Here is a 13,259-nt window from a genome sequence, read left to right as displayed (position 1 = left end):
TGCCTATCAGTGCAGCATATCAGTGCCCATCAATGCAGAATATCAGTGCCCATCAGTGTAGTACATCGGTGTCCATCAGTGCAGAATATCACTGCCCATCAGTGCAGTATATAGGTGCTGCCTATCAGTGCAGCATATCAGTGCAGTACATCGGTGTCCATCATTGCAGAATATCAGTGCCCATCAGTGCAGTATATCGGTGCTGCCCATCAGTGCAGTACATCAGTGCCCGTCAGCCCCCAGTGGTGATTAAATATCACCAAAAGAACACTTTATCTGTCCAAATAAAAATGAATACAATTTCATATGGTTGCAGTGTTGCATGACTGTCAAATTGTCATCCAAAGTGTCACAGCGCTGAAAGCTGAAAATTGCCCATGGCAGAAAGGGGGTAAAAGTGCCCGCTATTGAAGTGGTAAAACTAAATGGCCCAGATTCTCAAAGGACTTACAACGGCGCAGCGCCATGTACGCCGTCGTAAGTCCTAATCTGACCCGTCGTATCTATGCGACTGATTCTTAGAATCAGTTACGCATAGATATCCATAAGATCCGACAGGCGTAAGTCTCTTATGCCGTCGGATCTAAACTGCAATTTTTTTTTTTGCCCGCTAGGTAGCGCTTCCGTCGATTTCCGCGTTGAGTATGCAAATTAGCTAGAAACGCGAATTCCCGAACGTACGCGCGGCCGACGCAGTAAAGTTACGACGTTTACGTTAGGCTTTTCCCGGCGTAAAGTTGCCCCTGGGTCTATAAGGCACAGCCAATGTTAAGTATGGCCGTCGTTCCCGCGCCGAGTTTTGAAATTTTACGTCGTTTGCGTAAGTCTTTCGCGAATACGGCTGGACGAAATTTACGTTCACGTCGAAAGCATGACGATTTGCCGACGTCATTTGGAGCATGCGCACTGGGATTCAGTCGCGGCCGGCGCATGCGCAGTTCGTTTGGCGCGGGGACGCGCTTCATTTAAATGATAGACGCCCCCTACCCTCCGAATTTGAATTCCGCCGGGTGATTTATGCTACGCCGCCGCAACTTTACAGGCAAGTGCTTTGTGAATAAAGCACTTACCTGAAAAACTTGTGGCGGCGTAACGTAAATCGGATACGTTACGCCCGCACATTTTTGCGCCGATATACGTGAATCTGGGCCAATGTTTCTGCACCTTCCAGTACAGTCTATGGAAAAGCGTGATTTTTTTTTTCAGTGTGCTGTTCATCACATTCTTACACATACATACAGGGATAGAAACGCATATAAAATGCATTATGCGTTGTATTTAACCACAACACAGCACATATAAAAATCGCAGTATGCGTTTTAAAAAAAATAATGCATATCGCGTTTTACAATGCACTGTTGTGATTGGGCCCTAGAAATCAGTCTGCTCCTCCTACAAAACAAAAAAACGCACTGAAAATGTGCAAAAAACGCACCAGAAAAACGCACCATCCCCCCCCTGCAGAGATGTGACAGCAGTGCAGCCCAGCAGGTCACGTGACCACACATTAGGGACATACAATCTGCAGACAAGGTGTGATTATTTTTTATGGCAGCAATTATAAGGGGTAAGAAGGTGTGTCCATGGGTATCTTTAAGCCACGCCTTAAATCAGTTGTGTGACACCCACTTTCCCCCCTGTGCGCGCCTCTCTCCTTTCTATAGCCTGCGAGGGGCGGGGCCCGCCGTGCACATGAACAGACATGTCTATGCCGCTCACACACACAACGAGGGGCTGATCCCCTCCCCCCCATCAGCTCCAACAAAGAGCCTCACACACTGGGGGGAACCTGTACGAGTGCGGGAAGTCACGTGTCCCGCCCAGTGGGCGCGGTCTCCTTGCAATCGGAAGCACCAACATGGAATGACGTCATGGCCAGTGGGCGAGGTCAGTGACTGAAGAAAGGCGCGGCCACACCCGGGGGAGTTGGCCGACCAATCAGAGGAAGGCGGAGACAGGCCGCGGACGGTGTTTGGTCCGTTACAGTTGTGTGATTGTAGTTTTACACGTCGGAGGCCGGAGGAGGGGATCGGTGTGTGTGATCGGAGCATCGCCATTCCTCGGACACAGCCCAGCGCGCCCACACCATGGCGTACCCCGGATATGGAGGAGTGAGTAGAGGAGGAGGAGGGGGGATGGGCGACCACCTAGTGTCATACAATATGGAGGGAACCGAGCCTTCCCCATCATGGAGGGAATACAAGTCCCAGCCTGGCCCCCCCATAATACACCTCTCCATAGGGAACGTGTGTGGTCAGTCTACTCCATACAATCTCATTGTACGATCTGCCGCCATCCACCTACCACGAGGGCCTCTGATTGGACGCACATGGCATGGATCTCACATTACATAGGAGATCGTACGATCAGATTGTACGGTGTGTGACCATGGTGACGGCTGGGCTCCAGCAATACTCCTCATCTGTCCTCCTATAGAGGCGATCAGGTCTGATAGTCATACAGGGCCACATACAATCCTCAACCAATGGAAATCTCACCGGGACTGGGGGTGTGGGGGATGTCTTATAGGCGTTATTGGGGGGGCACCTTGTAGGAGTTCGGGACTGGGGGGGACAGTGTAGTTGGGGTGCCTTCTAAGAATTGGGTGGGGGCCTTGTTGGGAATTGAAGGGCACAGTGTAGTTGGTGGGGATTGGGGGGCACCGTGTAGTTGTCGGGGACTGGGGGGGGGGGCCTTGGTGGGGATCGGGGGGCACAGTGTAGTTTTCGGGGGCCTTGGTGGGGATCGGGAGACCGTGTAGTTGTCGGAGGATGCCTTACAGGAGTTTTTGGGGATCAGGGGGTCCTGTGTAGTTGTCGGGGATCGGGGGGGTCACAGTATTGTTGTCGGGGCCATGGTGGGGATCGGGAGACACAGTGCAGTTGTTGGGAGGATGCCTTACAGGAGTTGGGGATCAGGGGGTGCCGTGTAGTTGTCGGGGCCTTGGTGGGGATCAGGGGCACAGTGTAGTTGGTGGGGATCGGGGGGCACAGTATAGTTGGTGGGGATCGGGGGGCACAGTATAGTTGTCGGGGCCTTGGTGGGGATCAGGGGCACAGTGTAGTTGTCAGGGCCTTGGTGGGGATCGGGGGGCACAGTATAGTTGTCGGGGCCTTGGTGGGGATCAGGGGCACAGTGAAGATGTTGGGGCCTGGGGGGGGCCTTGGTAGGGATCGGGGGGGGCACAGTATAGTTATTGTGGGGATGGGGGCGGCACAGTGTAGTTGTCAGGGTCAGGGGGGGCCTTGGTGAGGATCGGGGGGTGCACTGTAGTCGTCGGAGGATTCCTTACAGGAGTTGTTGGGGATCAGGGGGCACAGTATAGTTGTTGGGGCCTTGGTGGGGATCGGGGGGCACAGTATAGTTGTCGGGGCCTTGGTGGGGATCGGGAGACAGTGTAGTTGTCGGAGGATGCCTTACAGGAGTTGTTGGGGATCAGGGGGTGCCGTGTAGTTGTCAGGGCCTTGGTGGGGGATCGGGGGGCACAGTGAAGTTGTTTGGGCCTGGGGGGGCCTTGGTAGGGATCGGGGGGGCACAGTATAGTTGTTGGGGACAGGGAGTGGGGATCGGGGGGGGCACAGTATAGTTATTGTGGGGATGGGGCCACAGTGTAGTTGTTGGGGACAGGGGGGGCCTTGGTGAGGATCGGGGGGTGCAGTGTAGTTGTCGGAGGATTCCTTACCGGAGTTGTTGGGGATCAGGGGGCACAGTATAGTTGTCAGTGATTGGGGGATGCCTTTCAGGAGTTGTCGGATCGAGGGTGTGTGGCCTTGGTAGGGATCGGGGGGCACAGTGTAGTTGTCGGAGGATACCTTGCAGGAGTTGTTGGGGGGCGCTGTGGAGGGGGGCATTGCAGGAGTTGTTTAGGACTGGGGCACAGTGTAATTTTCAGGGATGCCTTGCAGGAGTTGTCATATACTGGGGGCACAGTATAGTTGTCGGGGTGCCTTATAAGAGTGGGGGGTGCATTGTAGTTGTCGGGATGCCTTGTAGGTGTTGGAGTGGCGCCTTACAGGAGTTGTTAGTCATATTGTGGGGCGCCTTGTAGGAGTTGGGGCTCAAAGGACACAGTGGAGTTGTCGGGGGGGATACCTTGTAGGAGTTGTCGTGGATCGCAATACTCCTGGTAACCCATTCACCTGCTTTTCATGCCAGGAGGACGGCGCCATGTTTGTTTAGGCCTCATCCATGTGCACATCTCCTTCCTGCAGAGATGCCGGCTCTGGCGTGACTCGGTCATGTAAATGGCGTGTCAGAGCAGCTCCTGGCGTGTTCACGAATGTGTGACACAGATCAGTTCATTGATCTTGTTACTTTGTAATGAGATGCGGGGGGAGGGGGGTTTACTGAAACTGGAGCACAAAATCTGGTGCAGCTTCACATATAAACCAATCAGCTTCCAGGTTTTAGTATCAAAACTTATTTGAAGAAGCTGATTGGCTCCCATGCAGAGCTTCAGCAGATTTAAGGCTCCAATGACATTTGTCGAGTTGCAGCCGGTTCTTTGTATGTCACTTTGAGGCCCTCATGTGATTGGAGCGTCCTCTCCCCAGGAACGTTCTATCACTTGAGGACGTTCTCTCTTCCTGCAGTTTCTTTATCCAAGTTTTGGCTTTAATAAAAATCCCGTATTCTGGTGTTGCACCGATACCATTTTTTTACCGGCATGTCCGAGTTATGTTACTTTTGGTCAGGTAAACGCCGATACCGCTGTGGTCAAAATGAATGGGCTCAAATCGCACGGCAAAGGATCGCTTGAGATTTGAACATGAATGTGGGGAGACTCCAGTCTGAATCGCATGCAGTTTTCTGCGCCGCTCCTGTCTGTGTGAACCCGGGGGGACATCACACAGCGGGAAGCCACATGTGATTCGGACAGGAATCACGCCGCATTCCTGTGTGAATCACGCCGCATTCCTGTGTGAATCACGCCGCATTCCTGTGTGAATCACGCCGCATTCCTGTGTGAATCACGCCGCATTCCTGTGTGAATCACATGTGAATCTTTGCAGTGCAATTGAAGCCCATTCATTTTTAATGTTCTCTAATCGCAGCGCAGAGGTGACGGTTTCAGGTAGCGGAGCGTTTGTATGAATGAGTACAAGTGTAAATACTTTGTATTGATTCCGCTATCCGTGAGACTCTACTGCATGGGTGCTCAACCAGTGGCCCTCCAGCTGTTGCAAGACTACAAGTCCCATCATGCCTCAGCCTTTGGGAGTTATGATTGTAACTGTCAGCCCTTTAATGCCTCATGGGAGTTGTAGTTCCGCAACAGCTGGAGGGCCGCAGGTTGAGCACCCATTCTCTACTGGATTCCCTTTTCATTTTATTTTTGCGTTGCTTTGTTGCATGTCGCTTTTCTGGGTGAGTTTGCTGATGGTGACAACCATAGAATATTCCTGTGTGGTGTCGGCACAGCTGCTTGTGGTCCCCATTGGGAGAGCGTGTGACCGGGGAAGGCCTCGGCTCTCAACACCTATTTAACCTGGCAGGAGAAAAGCAGCTAAAGCCGCATTTAGGCGAGTCAGGCATTCGAGCGTTCATTCGTTCCTTTGACCTGAATATTCATTTATTCTGAACAGTGAAATGAATTAAAGGGGTTGTAAAGGTATCTTTCCCCCTAATTAGCTTCCTTTACCTTAGTGCAGTCCTCCTTCACTTACCTCATCCTTCCATTTTGCTTTTAAATGTCCTTATTTCTTCTGAGAAATCCTCACTTCCTGTTCTTCTGTCTGTAACTAACCACAGTAATGCAAGGCTTTCTCCCTGGTGTGGAGAAAGCCTCTTGAGGGGGAGGGGGCGAGCAGGAGTGTCAGGACGCCCACTAACACACAGCTCCTTTCTCTATCTGCAAAGTAGAGCGCGTCCTGACTTGCCTGCTCGCCCCCTCCCCCCTCAATAGGCTAAGTCAGGACACTCTCTACTTTGCAGATAGAGAAAGGAGCTGTGTGTTAGTGGGCGTCCTGACCCTCCTGCTCGCCCCCTCCCCCTCAAGAGGCTTTCTCCACACCAGGGAAAAAGCCTCGCATTACTGTGTGGAGTTACAGACAGAAGAACAGGAAGTGAGGATTTCTCAGAAGAAATAAGGACATTTAAAAGCAAAATGGAAGGATGAGGTAAGTGAAGGAGGACTGCACTAAGGTAAAGGAAGCTAATTAGGAAAAAAAATTACCTTTACAACCCCTTTAAAGCTGAAGCACTTGTGCGACTCTAAAGTCATGCCATTTCCACTGTGACTTTGATGCCACTTTGGAGGGGTGTGACTTGCACTGATAACTTTAAGATTTTAGGAGATTATATTGCAGTCTATGGCACTTAAGTTGCATCAAAGTAGCACAGGAACCTTCTTAACCAGCGACTATACCAATGTCGCTTGACTTCGAGTGGTTATCTTGTGACACCTGCAGTCATCATCTGGGTATGTTTTTTTAGAGCCGCAGGTCTGCTCCTTTGTAAAGGCAATCCTAGTGGTTAACTAGCTGCTGAATTGCTTTTACAAGCAGCAGGATGGAACGGTGCAATGCAATTTTCAGTGCGATTTGAAGCCCATAAAAAATGAATGGGCATAAAGCAGCTGGATTGCTTTTCATAAGCAGCAGGATGGGACGTCCCCCTCGACACCTTCCTCAGCGTTTTCAGACTCTCCTGTCCCACTGGGAGACCTGAGCGACCAGCCGGCGCTTTCGGCTGAACAAAGGCCGGATTGGTTTTGTTTGTCTATAGTAACCCAGAAGAAATTACCTGACACCACGTGCGGTTTACCTGTATCTCAATGGCGCCATTTTCAAAAATCAAAAGCATTCGAAAACGCTTACCGTATATACTGGAGTATAAGCCGAGATTTTCAGCCCTTTTTTTTTGTGTCCCCCTCGGCTTATACTCGAGTCAGTGTACCTGGCGACATTGAGAGGCCGCGGGCGGCCATCGGCGGAACTGTCTGCTGAGAAACCCCCATCACAAACGTTCTCTCATTCTCATCCATCCCAGCAGACTCTATGTTCAGTGTTCCGCCAATCACTGACGCCTTTTCATCCTCCGGTAAGAGGACGTCCGTGATTGGCGGAACACTGAACACAGTGTCTGCTGGGAAACTGAGTCCGCGAATGAGAGAACGTCCGTGATGGCTGGAACTGTCAGCTGAAAAAACGCCCATCACGGAAGGGACCAGGAGACCACCGCAAGTTTTAAACATTGAATGTGAGGCTGCAAAAGGGGCACAGTGAGGCTGCAATGGGCACAGTGAGGCGTGCAAATGGGCTGTTGACCCTCTTTTCCTCTTACAGTGGCTGCTGCATTCTCGCCCCCGGCTTATACTCGAGTCAATACGTTTTCCCATTTTTTTTTTTGTGGTAAAACTATGTACCTTGGCGTATATACGGTATCTTGGTGTGCCCACCCCCCCCCCCACTTTATTTAGGCGAACGCACACTTTAGGTTGGGCACGCAAACGGCGATCGTCCCACATGTGAGATCGGCGCAAACGTCCAATCGTGGGAAGTAATTCTAGCACCAGATCTCCTCTGTACATCTAAAGTGGTAACGTTTTCCATTGTTTGTCGCCATTGTACAGGTGTGTGAAATTTTAAAGGGCGACCTATTTGGTATCGATTTGCTTGTCCATAATCTTTTGTTTTACCCAGTGATGCACCGAGATTGGCGTTATCAGTGTTGTGTTGAAAGATAGTGCCGATAATGGCTGCCATAAAAAAACGCCCAGGATTTTGCCATGTTTTTTTTACCTTGCTTACGGTGTGGTTTCATAGATCATGTGGCTCAGAATGCATCAAAAACGCAACATGGGTGCATTTTTGATGCGTTCTTGGTGCGTTTTCAATGGGGTTGCCTTTGCGTTGTGGCAAATATGCACCAAAAAAATGCAGCAAAGCGGGATTTTTAACACGGCTTCAAAAAGTTGCCAATAATGGCCGACAATAAATTCATATTTATTTTCATGATATTTAATTGAATGGATGCCCAGTGTTCATTAGACCTAATAATGGAGAAGAATTCCCAGACAGGGACACTTCTCCTATGATGGGAAGTGGGACCTTCATGTCGGGATCACCGGGGATTCTTTTATTGCTACCTGCAGTTTTCTAGTGGGGGGGTGGGGCTTTGACTTATGATGCTGGGCCAGCTTCAGATTGGAGGAGGGGGGTGCGGCATCGCTTGAAGGCCGGATCCAGGATTTGATTAAATGCCTGAACTAGAATTGGGCTTTAAGGCCGAACTCCAGGAATGTGACAACACAAACCTCCCCCTCCCCCACAGATAAGAAATGCTTTCCTTGAGCTGCCCATAGATGGATAGAATTGTGAAGGAACATTCCTGGGAAAATTTGCAAAAAAAAATAAAAATCTCAGAACATTTGTTTGTCATTCTTAGAATTGGTTTGCTTTTAACATTTGCTTTTGGAATGTATGGATTTTACTGAATGGAAACCACATACACTGTAAGAAATTCATTACAGATTTTTTTTTTCCAGCCGCTTCTCAGTTCTCTGCTTCAATTATAAAATGAATGTCAATTTGACCCCACTATAATGATGGGGGGGGGGGGGGACTTTCATTGAACCTTTGCATTTTCATTTTGAGAGTCATCTATGGGCAGACTAACCCGTCCCCCCCCCCGCAGCGTCCTCCATAAAGATCCATACAACCAGTCCCCCCCAGCGTCCTCCATAAAGATCCATACAACCAGTCCCCCCCAGCGTCCTCCATAAAGATCCATACAACCGATCTACCCCCCCCCCCCCCAGCATCCTCCCATGAAGATCCATACAACCAATCCCCCCCCCCCCCCCGCCACAGCGTCGTCCTTGAAGATCCATACAACCGATCTCTCCCCCCCCCCCCAGCATCCTCCCATGAAGATCCATACAACCAATCCCCCCCCCCCCCTGCCACAGCGTCGTCCTTGAAGATCCATACAACCGATCTCCCCCCCCCCCCCCCCCAGCATCCTCCCATGAAGATCCATACAACCAATCCCCCCCCCCCCTGCCACAGCGTCGTCCTTGAAGATCCATACAACCGATCTCTCTCCCCCCCCCAGCATCCTCCCATGAAGATCCATACAACCAATCCCCCCCCCCCCTGCCACAGCGTCGTCCTTGAAGATCCATACAACCAATCTCCCCCCCCCCCCCCCGCAGCATCCTCCAAAAAGGGCCATACAACCAATACCCCCCACCCCCCGAAGCATCCTCAAAAGTCCTGACAACTGATCAACCCATAACCCCCCCCCCCCCCGCAGTGTCCTCCATAAAGATCCAGACAACCAGTCCTTCATAAAGCTGCCCATCATAGATTATCCACTTGACCTCTGGAAGATTTTACCCCCCCCCCTGACCAGGGTAATTGCGTGGTGATGCAACGCTGTACCCAAATAAAATGTATTAAAAAAAAATGTGATCTCCGCTGATTTTTTATTTTTTGCTATAAAACATATCCAATAAATTGAAATTATTTATTTTTCCCCTCAATGCATTAGGATTAAAAGCCTTTTGTATGTATTCGAAAAAAACTCATGCAGTGGGATTATGTAGGCAACACACAAAAAAGCTTCAAAATATATAAAAAATATATCAATTTAATTCAAGCCTTTTGTATGTAGCAGCTCCCCCACACCCCCCCCCATACTTATCTATTGATGTCCTCCCGGCATTTGGGGTCCGCGCTGTAGTCGTCATTCAGCTATAGCGTGGGCGCCAAGTGGTTAAAGTGGTAGTAAACTCTACTACCACTTTAACCTACAGGTAAGCCTATAATAAGGCTTACCTGTAGGTATAAAGAATGTCTCCTAAACCTGTAAGGTTTAGGAGATATTCCCCCCGCAATGCGCTGCTGATTGCAGCAGGGATCCTTGGCTAAAGGGCCGGCAGCCGCCGGAGAGAAGTCTCCCGCGCGCATGCACGGGAGTGACGAGATCGACGCTCCAGCCAATCACAGCGCTGAAGCGGCGATACCCGGAATACACGCCGAGGAAAGATGACATCTCCCTCGGCGTGGACCAGGTACGTTCCTCTCGCCTCGTTCCAAGGTACGTATTTCATAATCGGCTAGTATGCGGTGGCTGGCACCTACTGGTTGGTTTGTGCGGTGACTAAACCAGAAGCTCTGGATCACGTATCGGATGCATGATCTGGCGCAGAGGCTGCGCCGCTGCCGTATATGTAAGTGTGGCAGCCGGCAAGGGGTTTTGCTATTCGCTTTCCTTCCACCATGGGTAGAAGGAAAGAAAATTGCTTGATTTTATTCCCCCCCCCCCCCCCCCCCTTCAACACAGTCAGTGTTGCTGGGGAATCCCTCCCGCAGCGATATTGTGTTCTGCTGGCAAGAAGCCATCCCAGCTGGCAGAGTACAATGATTTCTGATTAATAGCCACTGGCAATAATCGCATGTATAAAAACAAAATCCAAAGCATCCAGTGTGTGAGGACTAATTATACATATGTCATATCTTTGGGATCAAAGAATCTACTACTAGAGCGATCGTCACCTGGTATGTCATATCTTTGGGATCCCTGTGGAAGCAAAGAATCTACTACTAGAGCGATCGTCACCTAGGTCAGTGATGGGGAACCTCGGCACCCCAGATGTTTTGGAACTACATTTCCCATGATGCTCAACTACACTGCAGAGTGCATGAGCATCATGGGAAATGTAGTTCCGAACCATCTGGGGTGCCAAGGTTCACCATCACTGACCTAGGACCTTTTGGCATTCATTGAGAAAATTGCAAGGCACTCTATGAATGCCTGTGCTGAGCAGACGCCCCCCTGTGTCCATTATGCAGCAGGTCAGCCTGAAGATGGTGGCGATCGCCATGAGTGTCCACTTCTGCAGCGTTCCACAGGTATGACCCATAAATACGGGACATAGGCTGGGCAATATGTACCTAGGAAAAAAAAAATCCATACCTGAAGTCCAGCTTTAATGATTGAGTACTTTTAGTTCTTAGTAAAGAATACTATATTACTCAAAGTATTGGGACGCCTGTCTTTACACACACATGAACTTTAATGGCATCCCAGTCCTTAGTCTGTAGGGTTCAATGTTGAGTTGGCCCACCCTTTGCAGCTATAACAGCTTCAACTCTTCTGGGAAGGCCGTCCACAATGTTTAGGAGTGTGTCTATTGGAATGTTTGACCATTCTTCCAGAAGAGCATTTGTGAGGTCAGGTACTGTTGGACAAGAAGGCCTGGCTTGTAGTCTCTGCTCTAATTCATCTCAAAGGTGTTCTATGAGGTTGAGGTCAGGACTCTGTGCAGGCCAGTCAAGTTCCTCCACCCCAAACTCGCATATCCATGTCTATGGTCCTTGCTTTGTGAACTGTTGCCCAGTCATGTTGGAACAGGAAGAGGCCATCACCAAGCTCTTCTCACAAAGTTGGCAGAATTAAATTGTTGGTATGCTGGCTCCTTAAGTTTCCTTCACTAGAACGAAGGGGCCAAGCCCAACTCCTGAAAATAACTCTTCCCAGAAGAGTTGAAGCTGTTATAGCTGCAAAGGGTGGGCCAACTCAATATTGAACCCTACATACTTAGACTGGGGTGCCATTGAAGGAGTTGTAAACCCTCCAGGGTTTTTCACCTTAATGCATTAAAGTGAGAACTTCTCTGCTGCAGCTGCCCCCCAGAGCCCCCGTTTTTCTTGCCCTAACCTGATCGTTATGGGGATGAGCCCAGCCGCCCCAGCCACTGTCTCGGGTCCTCATTGGATAGATTAGTAGCAGCCGTAGCCTTGGCTCCTGCTGCTGTCAATCAAATTCAGGGACACAGGAGCCAGGTGTGGGGCAGAGTCCTGTCTGTCGATGGACGCAGGACTCGGGAGCGTGCCCACTCGGGTGCCCCCATGGAAATCTGCTCTCTGTGTGGGTGCTCACCGAAGAGGAGCCAGGAGCACCACCGGTGGACCCCAGAAAAGGATTCTCGGGGCTGCTCAATTTAAAACTCTTTGCACAGAGCAGGTAAGTATGACATGTTTGCCTTAAAATGGAAAAATAACCCTTACAATCACTTGAAAGTGGTTGTAAAGCTTCAATTTTTTTTTTCCTTTTTCATAAAAATAATAAATATGTCTATACTGACCTGCTCTGTGGAGTGGTTTTGCAAAGAGTAGCTCTAATCCTCTTGTGGGGCGCTGCGAGCGCTCCAGACTCCTCTTCATCGCGTGCCCCCATGGAAAGCCGCTTTCCACGGGGTCACCCGCACAGGCTTTCTCCTGAGTCCCGCTGCTGCTTCTATGCACACAGACAGCGGGACGCAGCCTTGCTCTTGTCAGGGATTTTGATTGACAGCAGCAGGAGCCATTTGTTCAATGAGAGCTAGAGCTGCTGTGCTTGTGCACATTGCTGGATCAGGTTTATGTAAGAAAAAGATTTAAGGTGAAAAATCCTTGCGACTTTCCAACCAATACTCTTGGGAATATAGTGTATGTAGGGGTGACTGATGTGCTGTCAAATGCTCATCAACTTCATTCCCAACATAGACCTTGTAGGTGGTTACAAAGATCAGTCATTATTTCTCCACAAACGCCATGTAGAGTGAAACTTGTTCTGTATAATGACAGCTGAGTTGGTTTCCTGGGAAATGATGGCAGCTGTGTACCGACACCCAGTGCAGGAGGCCCATTGGGAGCAGCTGTCTCTATTCTGGACAGTTCATATTTAGAGGCTGAAGACTTGTACTGCTTATCAGTGTACGGCCTGAAGAATAGATAAATTGTGGTTATGCTCATGTAGTAGGTGCTTTTCCAATAGGTTGCACCAGCTTATGCAGGGGTTTCCGCCGACAGTCACCTGAAAATGCAGAGTCGCCTGGCTCGCGTTGGTAGCACTTCTGCTCTTGGCAGTCCCTCCGACTGTCGTCCAGCTCCTCTGGGAAAAAAAAGCATCGGGTGGAGCATTTGCGCGAGTACAAGTACTCGCGCAAATGCTCAGTATCGGTCCTGATACTAGTATCGGTATCGGGACAACCCTAGTAATTATCCATGGAAGTTTACTCCCATTAAGTCTGCTGCACTGCTCACTCCTGGTCTCTAGAAGTTGTCTCCGAATTGGGAGCCCTGAACTGTCCTCAGGCTTGAGTATACAACTACCCTGCACACCTGTGTACTAGGGATCGACCGATATTGTGTTTTCTGTGCCGATATTTCAGGCCACCTCTCCTGCCGATAGCTGGCAGTTCTCTGCCCCTCCACAGCCCAGCACTCCAGAAAAGGTGGAGGGAGATGAGTTGTGACTGACAGCCTGCC

General features: G+C 50.0%; 1 protein-coding gene across 1 annotated transcript in view; it reads left to right on the top strand.

Moving 5' to 3' along the window:
* Positions 1 to 1,905: 1,905 nt before the first annotated feature.
* Positions 1,906 to 13,259, top strand: part of GCA (grancalcin) — a 50,478-nt gene continuing 39,124 nt past the window's right edge. Inside the window, exon 1 of the mRNA XM_040357855.1 lies at positions 1,906 to 2,111. Within this exon, the coding sequence (XP_040213789.1) occupies positions 2,088 to 2,111 (24 nt within the window). The 5' untranslated portion in view covers positions 1,906 to 2,087. The remainder of the gene's footprint in view (positions 2,112 to 13,259) is intronic.

This window comes from Rana temporaria, chromosome 6 (assembly GCF_905171775.1).
Source record: "Rana temporaria chromosome 6, aRanTem1.1, whole genome shotgun sequence".
NCBI classification, from domain to species: Eukaryota; Metazoa; Chordata; class Amphibia; order Anura; family Ranidae; genus Rana; species Rana temporaria.
The sequence above is the reverse complement of the archived record's forward strand: the minus strand, read 5'-3'. Positions and strand labels throughout refer to the sequence as shown.